The 14,650-nt window shown below is 39.6% G+C and overlaps 1 protein-coding gene across 1 annotated transcript in view; it reads right to left on the reverse strand.

Moving 5' to 3' along the window:
• The window catches only part of fstl4 (follistatin-like 4), a 142,253-nt gene that overhangs the window by 37,225 nt on the left and 90,378 nt on the right, over positions 1–14,650 (reverse strand). Inside the window, exons 5-6 of the mRNA XM_022676692.2 lie at positions 9,730–9,920; positions 8,422–8,542 (exon numbers count right to left, since the gene is read on the reverse strand). Of these exons, the coding sequence (XP_022532413.2) occupies positions 8,422–8,542; positions 9,730–9,920 (312 nt within the window). The remainder of the gene's footprint in view (positions 1–8,421; positions 8,543–9,729; positions 9,921–14,650) is intronic.

The following is a 14,650-nucleotide window of genomic DNA, read 5'->3' on the forward strand; positions in this document are numbered from 1 at the left end:
GCTTTCACAGATCCTCAGCGCTTTTACAGGAAGGAAATCAACGCTTTTAAGCCGTGAAAATCTGAATCTCTGAATACCCATCTCACAACTCTGCACAATACGGAGACGCCAGGGACGGATCAGAGAGGCCGACTCCAGCCTTTACGCCGCGCCGGTCTCCGGACTGCCAGAGTCGGGGGATGAGTTTAACTCTTCTGCGTTTCTTCTGAAGCGCTTGTTTGAAGTGGGAGAGGAGCGGAGGGTCGTGGTGAGGAGCGGCGGAGTCGGCGGAGTCGGCGGAGGCGTGGTAATGAATTATTTCCTAGCTGCGGCCCCTGAGCCGGAAACCCCAGATAAAAGAAGACCACATGCTGCGATGTTAACAGCCGGCGGCCTCCAGCCGAGGCTCAGCGTGCGCCGGAAGCCCCGGGACCAGCGCAGCGCCGGCTTCAGGGCGTGGATGCATACCAAGGTGCGGAACTGGTGCACAAAAAAAACTAAAAAAACCTTTGGGAAAGCATTTTTTGGCAGGAAAGGCTTTTCCACAAATCTCCCGGTGCGGATAATGAAGGTAAACGGTGACGCCTATAAACCACTGCATTCAGGAACTGCTGTAAATGGAGTGTTAGCCTTTACACCAATTAAAGCTTTCAAATAGCAGAATTCAACCATAACCACTGAGTCTATAAGTATATAGTTCTGAAAAAAAAATTATAAACCTCTGTAATATAATCAAGAGGAAGATGGATGATCACAAACCATCAAACCACCAAACTGAACTGCTTGAATTTTTACACCAGGAGTAAAGCAGCATAAAGTTATCCAAAAGCAGTGTGTAAGACTGGTGGAGGAGAACATGATGCCAAGATGCATGAAAAAAACTGTGATTAAAAACCAACCAGGATTATTCCACCAAATATTGATTATTTCTGAACTCTTAAAACTTTATGAATATGAACTTGTTTTCTTTGTATTATTTGAGGTCTGAAAGTTCTGCATCTTTTTTGTTATTTCAGTCATTTCTCATTTTCTGTAAATAAATGCTCTAAATGAGAATATTTTTATTTGTAATTTGGGAGAAATGTTGTCTGTAGTTTATAGAATAAATTTCATTTTACTCAAACATAAACCTATAAATAGCAAAATCAGAGAAACTGATTCAGAAACTGAAGTGCTCTCTTCATTTTTTCCAGAGTTGTATATATATATATATATATATACAGTATATATTCTGTGTGTGTGTGTGTGTGTGTGTGTGGAAAGGGCTCTTCTGAGGCACTGTTTCAGTTTTATCCATCAGTTTTCTCATGCTCCTTTTTTCCCAGTCACGGCAGGTCTGGAGTTAACCCAGAAACACTGAGTGAAATGCAGGAACACCCTGTGGACAGAGCGCCCGTCCATCTCAGACTCCCAAACACAATCATCCGCTCACAAACTCAAACCCTGGGGGAAATTTAGCATAGCCAAAAATGTGTTTTTGGGAGGTAAGAGGAAAGAGAAGAACCTAAAGGAAAAACTTCTCACAGAACCCACAACCCCGGGCCCACGGTCTGTGTGGCACCAACGCGGTACCTGCAGAGCCACCATAACACCCAAAAGTTTTAATTTCAATTAATATTAAAAACAGCTTCACCCAGAAAAACTTCAGCAAAAGAGCTGGAAATTATAAGCGACGCCCCAAACCGAGGAAGTGGGGAAACTCAGGGGAAAAGTCAGGAACAGTTAGTGCTGGACAATATAGTCAATATTTATATCACAATATATTTATTCATTATTTATTATTTTGGTTTATCTTATATCATTCTGATTAATGCCACTGCCTGTGATCTTCCAGGATTCAGTATCTCCAGATTTCTGCTTTTTCCACTCAGATTAAATGCAGTAAACTGATGATGGCTTCCTGTAATAAACATCAGTGAGTAACAGATGCTGTAAATACTGTATATACCTCTATATCTCATCTGTGTACTGTTTTGAAAATATGATGCATTATTATTTGCCTAAGAATTACAGAGAATTAAAAAAAGATATTATTTTCAGGAGATCCATATTTTAATTCAAAGTTTGTATCCAAATAAAATGATAAATATATGTGTTCTTTATTATTTGTTAGTTATTTATCTATAAACATCAACCAAGGAGTGATGAGGGTAAAGAGAGAGCGCCATCTACTGTACTGTACCCCCAAGACCAACTGTGTTCTCTCTCTCGGGGCTCCGGCAGCTGATGGTGAGCTGCATGACGGGTATTCGAACCAGTGACGAAAGATGTTTTCATGTTCCGGTTTGGCTAGCTTTTGATCGTTAGCACCTGGACTATTAGTATAGATACCCCTCAGTTTGCTTCCACTGTTGTTGAGTATTGAATGTAGGTTCCCTCTCCTGCTCTTCTGAAACACATTTCTCTTTGTTTCTTGGCTTTTTTTGTTTGACCGGTTTCTCTATTTCTGTTTTTATGTAGGGGGTCTCTCACGTTTTTAACATTAGTTAAGATGAATTAAAATGCTGTATTTTAGGATCAGGCATTAAGGAGGCCGTCGTCGTCTGAAAGAGACTCACAGTCGGTACGTTTTAAACCGAAAACCCCCTTCAGGAACGTCGCGTCCGAACAGCGAACGCTCATAAACGCTCCCTCCAGTCCTCCTCCCGGTGCTCCGCCGTCTGCTGCATTGTGCCGAGATTATACAAAGATTACACTGACTTCCACTGTTGCTATGACGACGTGTTCCCAACAAGACGGCATGCAGAACCAAACCACTAACAAGCTTTATTCGGCGCGACAGCTGTTTGTCCGCGACCGGCCGCGGCGGACACGCTATGAGGACAGGTGGAGGCTTAAAAGGACAGGAACGCGGCGGCGTGTCTGAGCCGACAGAAAGACCCGAGCGCTTTAAAAGCCTGAAGCGCCGCTCTGACGAGCCGCAATTAACCAAGCGACATCGCCCAAACCACAGATGCTCACAATTTATCACAGAGACTGAGCCTTTCATGCTGAAGATACAAAGAACAATCGCTTAGAGAAGACACGAACCTGTCCTCCGCCGAGCGCGAGAGAGAGAGAGAGAGAGAGAGAGAGGGGTTAAACTTTACTAACTTTTACTGAAGTTCCAAAACCTAGCGTGTAAACCGCTAACACCCAAAACCACACGGCGACCGAAACTCGCTTACTGTTAATAAATAAGAGTCAGCAGCTCTGAACGAGTGAGTGAATTCAGTTTTTAATGTTTAAGTCGAGCTCTATGTTGAGCTTTATGTAAATGAACAGTGGCACATGACTTTCACTGACATCCAATCAGAATACAGTGACTTTGGCTCCATTATGCTAACAGCATTTGGTGTAGTTTGGTGCATTTCAATGACTAATAATGATTAAAGATGAAAGAATTTGTGAAAAAATATATATATATAATTTTATTTAAAATTTTTGAACATTTTCACCACAATTTACACGGCCACTCATTACGACTCCCCCTATCACTAGTGATGACAGTGAGACATGACTTTCAACATCCAATCAGAATAGAGCTTCCCAAAGTCACTGAAAACCACCGGCTCCATTGACTTTGGTTCCAACTGAGGATTTGTTAATGATAAGAGTTTGCCCATTAAAACCAGCAAAATCGACAGTCAGCATAAAAATCTTTCTCATTATACTTTTATTATTTCATTCAGAATTTAAATCTACAATTTTTACAGAACAAATTCCTCATTTATTAAAAACATCAGCCGATTAGGACAATTTTTTTTCAAATGATATAAAAGGCTAAATCAGTGTCACAACTCAACTCATCAGATCATGTGACACTTCAGCGTTTCCGTTCACCTGGCTTTTGATTGTTAGCACCTGGACTGTGAATATAGATACCCCTCAGTTTGCTCTCATTGTTGTTGAGTATTAAATCTAGGCTCCCTCTCTCACTCTTCTACAATACGTTTCTCTTTGTTTCTTGGCTTTTTCTGTTTGATCCGTTTCTGTATTTCTGTTTTCCCTTTTTGCTTGTTTTTTTAGTTGTCGACCGAGCCGTAATTCTCTTGCTCCTCTACTTCCTGGTGTGATGTTTCTTGATGTTGCCTCATTCTTATTGACCCTTAATGCTTCTTATATGCCCTTTTTTATCACCTTTATTAATAAACTGTTAACACTGTTAAAACCGTATCAGCGTGTGTCTCTCCTGCTCCTGATCTGTGTGATAATTAGTTTATATCTTTCACACGTTTAAGTCGTGCAAGCTCTTCACGCTCCTGGTGTCGGGTTCATCTGAATGGTGAGAAAACAGGAGAAAATTAGAAACTAAATAAAAGCGTGATTTATCTACTGAATTCTGCACACGTTTTTCACTAGTTTTCATCAAATTCACCACTTTCTTCACTATTGAATAATTTACATATTTTTCTATGATTTTCAAAGTAAAATAAATTACAAAACTACAATTTAAAAGTATTTAATATTTCAGCGGAGTGGGCCGGCAGCCACTGCTGAAAAATAAAAAAATCATAGTAATGATGAAGAAACTCTGTAGTACGGCTTATAATGAGTTACTCTTTATTCAGTATAAATTATTCTTTTCAATTAACACTTTAACGCTGAATATTTTCAGTTGCCAAATATCCCGTGCGTCCCCACAGGGTGCCGATAGGACTTCAGTTATCTTGTTTTTCTGTCTGATAGAGTCTACATGCATCTGCAGGAACAGGAGGTGGTCCTAAAAGTCTTATATATTCTTGCATGAAAACAATTTCATTCCATTGTTTTTTTTGTATTTCAATTTAAAAATGACAAGTTTTTCTCTAGAATGAATGAATTCCATGTGAGCTGTTTTTTTGTGGATATCGGATCATGCTCATAAATATTTATACATGCAAACATATCAACATATAAAGACATTTTAGCACTAATAACAGTCTTTACAATGTTATATATTACTTTATAACATGTGTAATAATGCCCTGCTAAGTGCAGTTCAGCCACTGATCTAGTCTTAGAGTCTCTGTAAAACACCAAACCCACCGGAGATCCTATTTAAACCTGTAGTTACACACAGAGGTGGGTAGAGTCCAGGTCCAGAAAGAAAAAATCCACCCAGGGCGGAGTTTTGTTGGCTGAGCCGCAGCAGTTAGAACAAAACCCTGGAGTGGATTTTTATTTTTAACTAGTGTTTTAACTAGAACTCTTCTAAACATCTAAAAACCTATCTATATCTATAGTTTCTAAGTTTCTTTCAACCATGAAACTTTGACAAGTATCTGAAAGAAAGACTTAAATTTTAAAATCTTGTTTTTCTGAGTCTCAGTAAGAGTAAGTAAGATTACAGAGTACAGAGTAGAACGGTGATGTGTTTGATATATTGGTGCTGTAAGTGTATGTGACTGCGGTTTAGAAATATTTACAGATGAGAAATGAAAGGAAAAGCGTAATAGAAAGAAAATAGAGAGAAAAAGAAAGATCTCCACTGAATTCCCCCTTAAATCTAATAGTGATCCACAGAAAATCACTGATAGTTTTCAGCTCTATTATTTTCCTCCCAGCAGAAACAGCTGCTTCCTCTCGCGCTGCAGGTTTTAAAGGAGTCTGTAGAGCTTAAATGACCCACAGGACAATCCGGCTCTCCTCAGGGACGTCTCACATATGTCCAACACCTGAGTGTCTCCACTCGGGTCAGTGAGACGCTCTGGAGAAAACCCTGTTCAAGCTTTTCCTCTTCCCGTCCAATCACAGCACTTAACCTTCAGCAGTGCCTGACCAGCATCCTTTTTATTGGTCCCTCTTCAGCTCTTCACTTCCTAGTTAAACATCTATGATGTAGGAGTCACTGGTGCTGAGACCATCACCCATCTGCCAGCTGAAACTCAAAATCTGTTTAATGGCAACAAGAAACCTCTTAAACCCTCCATTACTGCACTTAATGAGTGGCCACGTTAAACGAGCCGCCGCCTTTTTCTCCACTTAGCTTCGAATCTTACAATCAGAGACGTGTTCACATTAACGGCTGATTTATATCACTTCACTCCTTCACTGAGTGATTTCTACTGCAGAGGTTTGTAGCAGGGCTGCAACTAATGATTATTTTGCAACTAATTGATTATTCAACGATTATTTCTGCCGTGTCCTCCATCTCTAAAAACAACAGAAAAACAGCTAAATATGAGATTTAAAAGGCATTTAAATGTCCACATGTTGTTAAAATTCTGATATTTAGTGAATAAATATGTAATCGATAGGGGTGTGACGAGATCTCGCGCGATTAAAACGTGATGATATTTCTCGTTGAGCTTAAACCTGTCTCTCGGGATAAAAACAGTTTAGTGTGGACTTTTTAAGAGGGATCTGGCAACCCAGTAGTGATAGCAGTGAGTGTGGTGGCTGAGCAGTGAGAGCAGCTCTCAGCAGAAGAGGAAAATTCAGGTATTTGTATAGAAGATGCTTCTGCTACTTTTCTAAGTTGTATATCTGGCTGCATTTTGGCTCCAGTGGAAACAATAAACGGTAACAGAGTGACCAACAAGACTCAAACCATATATAAATACTGTAAATAAATCCTACACCTGACTGTTTCATAGACAGCTGTACTAATCCCTTAGCTCTGTACTGTATTTAAAAACATGTTCTGTCTCTGTTTCACTTCAAGCATAGTCTTAATATGACTGGTTATGTAGAATCAATTTCTTATAGAATCAATGTGTGAGAGAAACCAGTCTGTTAAGTTTGCGTTATATGATTTTGCCAAATAAAACTCTAGTTTTCAAGCCATTTTTCATTTTTGACGTTTTCTTTAAAATGTATTTTTTTTAAATCTCGTCTCGTTCTCGTGAACCCAGTATCGTGTCTCGTCTCGTGATATTAGTGTCTCGTCACACCCCTAATGTAATCTGTTGTGTTTGTTTGGACGCTTTTGGAGACACAGATCAAGTTTCTTCTGTCTCCAGCACTTTAACGTGTAATACGATACTGTTACAAATTAACCATTAATCAACAATAAATATTTTGTAGTCGACAAATTTAAATAATCTACACTGACGATTATATCGATTAATCGTTGCAGCTCTAGTTTGTAGTAATGTTTAAGGTTCTGGAGAGGATCGAGTGAAGGGTCTTTGTGTTTGGTGGCGCTGAGAGGTTTTCTCCCTCCAGTTCTCAGCCAGAAACACTGAAATACCGTCAGAGGAGCCATGATTAGATATTATTAGGCCAAATAACCAGGTTCCCACAGAGATGGAGCAAGCTGTGCAGACTGAGATAATGACGCCAACCTTTACAGAAAAAAAATCACAATTACTGCAGAGCTGATTGAGGATAATCTGGTCTGAGCCGGACGAGACCTAATGGCACTAAACTGCAGTAATGCACTAATGGATCGGTTCAACTCTTCTGCTCTTCTGTTCTTCTGCTCTTGTGTTCTTCTGTTTTTGCTTTCCAAACATTTCTAAAGAACTTGATGAACTGTGTAGCATGAAGCATCTACCAGACTTCAACCTTTAATCTGCATTAATCTGACCTCAAACCCAAAGACTCAACAGTGGTTTTGTGCATTTGGTTTATTTTGACCCATTAAATCCAATATTCCAAGAATTTTTTGACAGTTTTGTTTTGCAAAAGTTTAATAATTTTAAGAGTTTTGCGCATGAAAGTGACAAACAGTGAAAAAAGAAACCTTCAATAAAAATAAAATAAAATCATTAAATCAATTTACCAACCCACCAGACTCCAACAATAAGAGCAGGTCTGAGAGAATTCGGAAACATGGCTTAAAAGGATAAACCCTTCCTCTAGAGCAAGAGCCGAACACAGAGACACAAGGAGATTTAAAGATTTAAATTCATTTTAAAATGTCGAGTTCTGTCTATAGTTTGAATGAATGCCTTCCCCTCACAGTCAAGGTTGAGGAAGAGTTCCATGTGCAAACAACAAGAACAAGTAGACTTTAGTGGAAGGTAGACTCTAGAGCAAGGAAAGGTTAAAAGCTAACGCTAGGTCTATAATGAATGACATTGATTATACTAGTGTGTCCCACCAGTGTGTGTTTACAACAGATTAAAATAGCTTTACAACCATTTAATAAAGGGTAGGTCATTTAACTGCTGCAGCTGTAGAAGAAAATCTGTGATATCCTCGTCCGTTTAAAGGTGATATAAGACAGGATGAAAATTGATCTACAGTATGATCCTCAGTATTTTTCTGTAGTTTCTTTTGTAGAATAAAGTGTTTCTGCAGGTGGATCTGAGTGAATAGTGAAACCCATGATGCCCTTTCTACATATGCGTTATAACTGATTATTAATGATGTTTAAGGCATTTACAACCTAATAAGTAACCATTAATAAACTAATTGTAGATCATTTATAAACCCTTTATAAAGGTAGTCTTATTTTAAAGTGGTACCAAAAAAATATATATATATATGCTTATAAACACCTAGTGGGGCTTTTTTAACGGTGGGGTAACTCACGGAAGGCGGTGTAGAACTCCTGCAGGGTGAGGACGCCGTCGTTGTTGTAGTCGTCGTACCGCAGCAGGTCCTGCATGGTGCACTCCAACAAACTCTCCTCCAAATGTTCCTTCATAGAGATCTGAAAACCAGAGACCAGATTCAGCCTCAGACCAGCAGAATCTACAATTCCACCTTAAAAACCGCCTGAAAAAATGATTCTGCTGGACTGGAGGAGCTACAGAGTCTCCTCTCAGCTGGTGTCTTCTTCTAATTAATGAATAAAAGCCATTAATCATGGAATGCAATCTATCATTGAGAGCACTGAGGCAGAGTCAATTACATCACTTTCAGTCTGAGTTCGGTGCTTCATGCAATTGACAGCAAGTAGGAGCTGAAATGGAGCGAGATCCATCCGGTTTATACTGAAATCAGCCGAGAAATATTTAAATAAACAGCATTTTAAACCTCATTTTTACTCTTTCCTGCCGTGTTCATTGGGACGTTGAGTAAAATATAAATAATAACAGAATACGATGATATAAAAAAATCCTTTTCAATCTATAATTAATCAAATTCACTAGACAAGACAAGATATTTAATGTTCACTCATTCTGAACATGTTGGATAATGCTCAAAAAACACCTGTGTGGAGCATTCCACAGGTGACCAGATTAATAAGAAACAGGTGAGAGCTGTGATTGGGTATAAAGGAGCGTTTGTTTGGTAAAAAAAAAATATATATATATTACTCAACAAACGTAAAAAAAGGTCCAACTGCAGAATGAAAAAGTGAAAAACACTGTATTATTAGGTAAATTAAAACTAAATGTCTTCACACGTCTGAATATAATTTTGTATATATTATTATATGTTCTGTACATATTTTATTTTAATTAATTTGTTCAATTAAAATTGTATCTAATATAAAACTGATCTTAATCTTGCCAACTGCTGACTGCTGGTTACCTGCAGGTTAAATATCAAAAACTACTCCTCATTTTATTGGTCAGAGATTTGATGCAACGTTACATATAAAACAGAACGTTAACAAAAATGAAGTGTCAGTGAAATGTTTTAAATATGTGTAAAATGTGTAAAAACGCTGCCTGAAGGAAACGCTGTTTAATACAGGGATAGTTGTGTATTTGGTTTATTAAATGACTCTGAATACACTGATTTTAGTGTGTTATTCAGAATCGTTTAATAAACCAAATACACAACTATCCCTGTATTAAACAGCGTTTCCTCAGGAGATCTGGAGCTGAAAGAGATTCCAGTGTTTTCTGTACTAAACTAAATATAAAACACATTATATTAAAGCTTTACCTGGGCGAGCTCTTCACCGCTCAGACGCCCGTCACCGTTCAGATCCAGGTATTTAAACATGGTGTCCACCAGGCTCCTCTTCTGCTCCATGGTGGTTGCCGTGGTGTCGTCGGCTGTGGTCAGGCCTGTGGGCTGCATGTCCAGCAGCATGCTCTTCAGCTTATTATACTCGGACATGGTGCACGAATCCACTGCACAAACACACATACAAACACACACACACACACACACACACACACACACACACACACACAAACGCTTAATGTAGTGTACACTTTACTTAACTCCACCCATATACTAAATATATATATATATCACTGAATACTGAAGATTTTGTATCAAATAGGTTTTAATTTTGAAAAACACATTAACATTAACATTGTTGACTAAGGTCTTGGATGGAGGTGGAGATGGATGGATAGAGGTAGATGAATGGGATGAATGCAGGTAAAGATGGGGTAGATAGGGATGGATGGAGTTTGATGAGGGTGGAGAGGAATTGAGGTGGATGGAGGAGGATGGGGTAGATGGATGGAGGTAAAGATGGGTTAGATAGGGGTGGATGGAGGTGAATACGGATGAAGGGAGTTTGATGAAGGTGGAGATGAATTGAGGTGGATGGAGGAGGATGTGGTAGATGGATAGGGGTGGATGGTGATGGTGTTAAAATAGCGTCTCCATGAGCTAGGCATGTTGTGCTCCTGAAAACAGAAGCGCTAACAATTAGCATTTAGCGGACAGTCTCTCGGCACAGGGGGTCCCAAGTAATTCAGTGTAATCTTGTGATTTGCGTGAAAAAGACAAAAGGTAAACACTCTCGTTTGAGAGCTCTCTGCTTTTTTTAGAGGGTGGGGGGATTAGCGAGAGGATTTCAAACAGTTCTGCGTTTAATCCCGCGCGGCCCGACGCCTCTCGCGCCTGCTAAGCATGTGGAGAGCGCGAGAGCACTGTGATTAATCAAGTGCGGCGGGTGGGTGTTTATCCCTTACGCGCAATAAAATTATGCCAACAAGAGCCCACCCGCCGAGCCGCTCTCTCGCCCGCCGAGCCGCTCTCTCGCCCGCCGAGCCGCTCTCGTCAGCACCGGCGGCGGAGAGGAAGTGGGCGGAGCCTGGATGACGGGTGATGGGAGCATTCACCAGGCCCCCACTGAAGTGATGAACACAGAAATATTAAAATCTCCACAGACATGAATAAACCATTAAGAAACGTCCCTCTATTGTTCAGAGGAGACGCGCTTCCCCCGCTGAGACGCTCCAACCGGAACCCTGTTTAACAGACAACACAAAACTCACAACAACCTCACAACCTCACAACCTCACAAACTTACACAAACTCACAACCTCACAAACTCACAACCTCACAAACTTACACAAACTCACAACCTCACAAACTCACAACCTCACAAACTTACACAAACTCACAACCTCACAAACTCACAACCTCACAAACTTACACAAACTCACAACCTCACAAACTTACACAAACTCACAACCTCACAACAACCGCACAAAACTCACAACCTCACAAAAACCTCACAACCTCACAACCTCACAAACTTACACAAACTCACAACCTCACAACAACCGCACAAAACTCACAACCTCACAAAAACCTCACAACCTCACAACCTCACAAACTTACACAAACTCACAACCTCACAACAACCGCACAAAACTCACAACCTCACAAAAACCTCACAACCTCACAAACTTACACAAACTCACAACCTCACAACAACCGCACAAAACTCACAACCTCACAACAACCGCACAAAACTCACAACCTCACAAAAACCTCACAACCTCACAACCTCACAAACTTACACAAACTCACAACCTCACAACAACCGCACAAAACTCACAACCTCACAAAAACCTCACAACCTCACAAACTTACACAACCTCACAAACTTACACAACCTCACAAAACTCACAACAACCTCACAACCTCACAACCTCACAACAACCTCACAAAACTCACAACCTCACAAAAACCTCACAACCTCACAAACTTACACAACCTCACAACCTCACAAACTTACACAACCTCACAAAACTCACAAACTTACACAACCTCACAACCTCACAAACTTACACAAACTCACAAACTCACAACAACCTCACAAAACTCACAACCTCACAAAACTCACAACCTCACAAAACTCACAACCTCACAAAACTCACAACCTCACAAAACTCACAACCTCACAAAAACCTCACAACCTCACAAACTTACACAAACTCACAAACTCACAACAACCTCACAAAACTCACAACAACCTCACAACCTCACAAACTTACACAAACTCACAAACTCACAACAACCTCACAAAACTCACAACAACCTCACAACCTCACAAACTCACAACAACCTCACAACCTCACAAACTTACACAACCTCACAACCTCACAACAACCTCACAAACTCGCAATCACAGCTCTCAGTTTTCACAAGTGTCACTACTCGTCATTTTCATCATCTACTCTCAATCTGCACTAACCAGAATCACTGTAGTAATAAAGTGTTAATTAAAGCTTTATAAGCTTTCAGAATTCAGAATTCATCAGTCTGCTTCTGTTTTCTGTCTCATTTTTAATAAACACCAGTAACCCAGGGCTAGTGGAAGCCCAGTGGAAGTCATGCAACATCATACTACCACCACCATGTTTTACAGACGATGTGGTGTGCTTTGTGTTGAGCTGTTTCAAACCTTCTCTTTTACTGTTTATCTGCTTAACTGATGATGGATTAACAAGTAAACAGCATATGGATCCTATAAAATAGCTTTAGAGACATTTTTCCATTTAATTTTAACTCTGAAATTAGGAGGCTTTGAAGAAAAATGGTTGTAATTCCTAAATGGTTTATAGCATCTTTTTGTTTAGATCTTTTTGTTTTTCTTTAGATCTTTCTTTAAATCCATTGTGATGGCATGCAGATGCTACATTATAAAGACTGCGTCACTGATCCATCAGAATTGGTTTATTGATGTTGGTATTTAAAAACAAGCCCAATCTTAAGGCAGATGCACTACAACAATTTTGGACAATTTCAGACTGAAAAAAGATAACTTAATCCAAACTTAACATGTTAAAATTAGAAATTAAACTGTAAATCGTGCTGTAAAATAGATCTTTTCACATTTCGGTTTGTTGCTACTTTTAATGATTTGTTCACTTATTGTCACTAAGTATCTACTGTATATTCGTGAAATATATCATATAATATTATGATATCTATATATTGGCTTACTGACTATCAGTCACTGGCTTCTGTAATGCATCTTTATAGATGAATAGATTTGTCCTTTATTAGCAGAACCTTCAGAGACGGGGGGTCGTCTCAACACATCAGTCTGCTGCTGTTTCTCACTCTGATCAATCACTGATGAACCTGGAGACTCTCAGACAGGAAGAAATTCCATTTTACACTTTTCAAATCTGCTAATGAAGTGCATTTATCAACTCAGTGTGTTACAGGAAAGGTCAATGGTGATACGGCACAAGTTGTGATGGCATGCCATTAATCCAGGTCCTCAATTATCTCATTTTTCCTCCTGAAAGGTCTCATAACCTTTCTCAGCCTTTTATCTGAACCCTTATACCAGTCCTCACACGGACAAAGAGACACAAAGGTATTCTACACACAATAGACAAAGAAAAACACGTAAAAAACAGTTCAAGCACTTTGTAAGATGGTGGTAATCTGAAATACTGGAGTGTGTGGAAGCAAAAACTATTATATCTAATTTATTTTACACAGCAGTTTAGTGACTGAATGACTAAATGTCATATTCAGGCAGAACTCAGTATTAAACTTTGCAAGTTATGTTTCAATGTTGTGTAAAACTATTGTTTTTGTGTTGGTAGTGAAACAATAAAAAAAGTTTATGTATATTTTTAGGAAAAACGATTGAATTATCCTAACTGAACCATTACCTGTTAGAGGTGAGAAAAAACATTCCAAAAATAACGATGGAATAATTAATCATTTAGTTAGTTTAGGATTTTTTTAGTTTTAGACATATTTTGGAGAATTAAACCTGCAGCGGGTAAAACAGATCCTGGAACATCATTGCTGTTCTTGATAAATGAACAGAACAGGAGGGTTAATATTAAGTGTGATGTAAAAATGTAAGGAATATATGAACAGCTGTATTGAGCTTTTCCACAGTGTTAATCTCTTTATTCCAGAAGCTCCAGCAGAATGAAATGAAATACAGCAGAGCGTTTCCTCCTGACAGCCTGAGATTCTCCTCACGTTTTCCCTCAGAGCTCAGCGGAAGCGGCTGTGATTTAATATCCAGCTCTTTCCTGTCACTCGTCCGCCTCTCCTCAGGTTCTATAAGTGAGGGAAGACGTGGGATTTAAGTGTCCGGGTGACGGGAGAGATCTCCGGCGTTTGGGGAGAGAAACAAACACAGATCTGAGAGCGTAAAACAGGAAGTCCTCAGTGGAAACTGTTAGAGAAGCTCTGACCGCTGGGCTCACGCTCATCCACGCCTGAGAAAATCTCACGCAATGTCTCTTCAGCTCTTCACTGCAAACAATTTTAGAGCCAAACAGCAGCAAGCAGGTTCCATCAGACCTGAAATGAATCCAGCCCAGGCTACGGGAAAGCAGCATCGGTCAGCTGGTGAAAAATTCAGGATCCGTGACTCTGCTTCACCTCTTACACTAAATCAGAACAAACACTGATACGGATAAAGAGTCCTGAACCGTTAAATAAATTAATGTTTGTGGGCTTTTTTGTGCATCAGCTTTAGAAGAGGCTACCTTCTAGAACAGTGCAATGCAGACAGAGTTGATGCAGTGTGTGTATGGTGTATGGTCTGAACACTGCAGTTATGCTGCATTTAAAGCTAACCTCTGGATATTACGCTGAACATGTGTATTCAACTTTTTTAGTAGGCCCTGGG

The sequence above is a fragment of the Astyanax mexicanus genome, chromosome 17, assembly GCF_023375975.1.
Source record: "Astyanax mexicanus isolate ESR-SI-001 chromosome 17, AstMex3_surface, whole genome shotgun sequence".
NCBI classification, from domain to species: Eukaryota; Metazoa; Chordata; class Actinopteri; order Characiformes; family Acestrorhamphidae; genus Astyanax; species Astyanax mexicanus.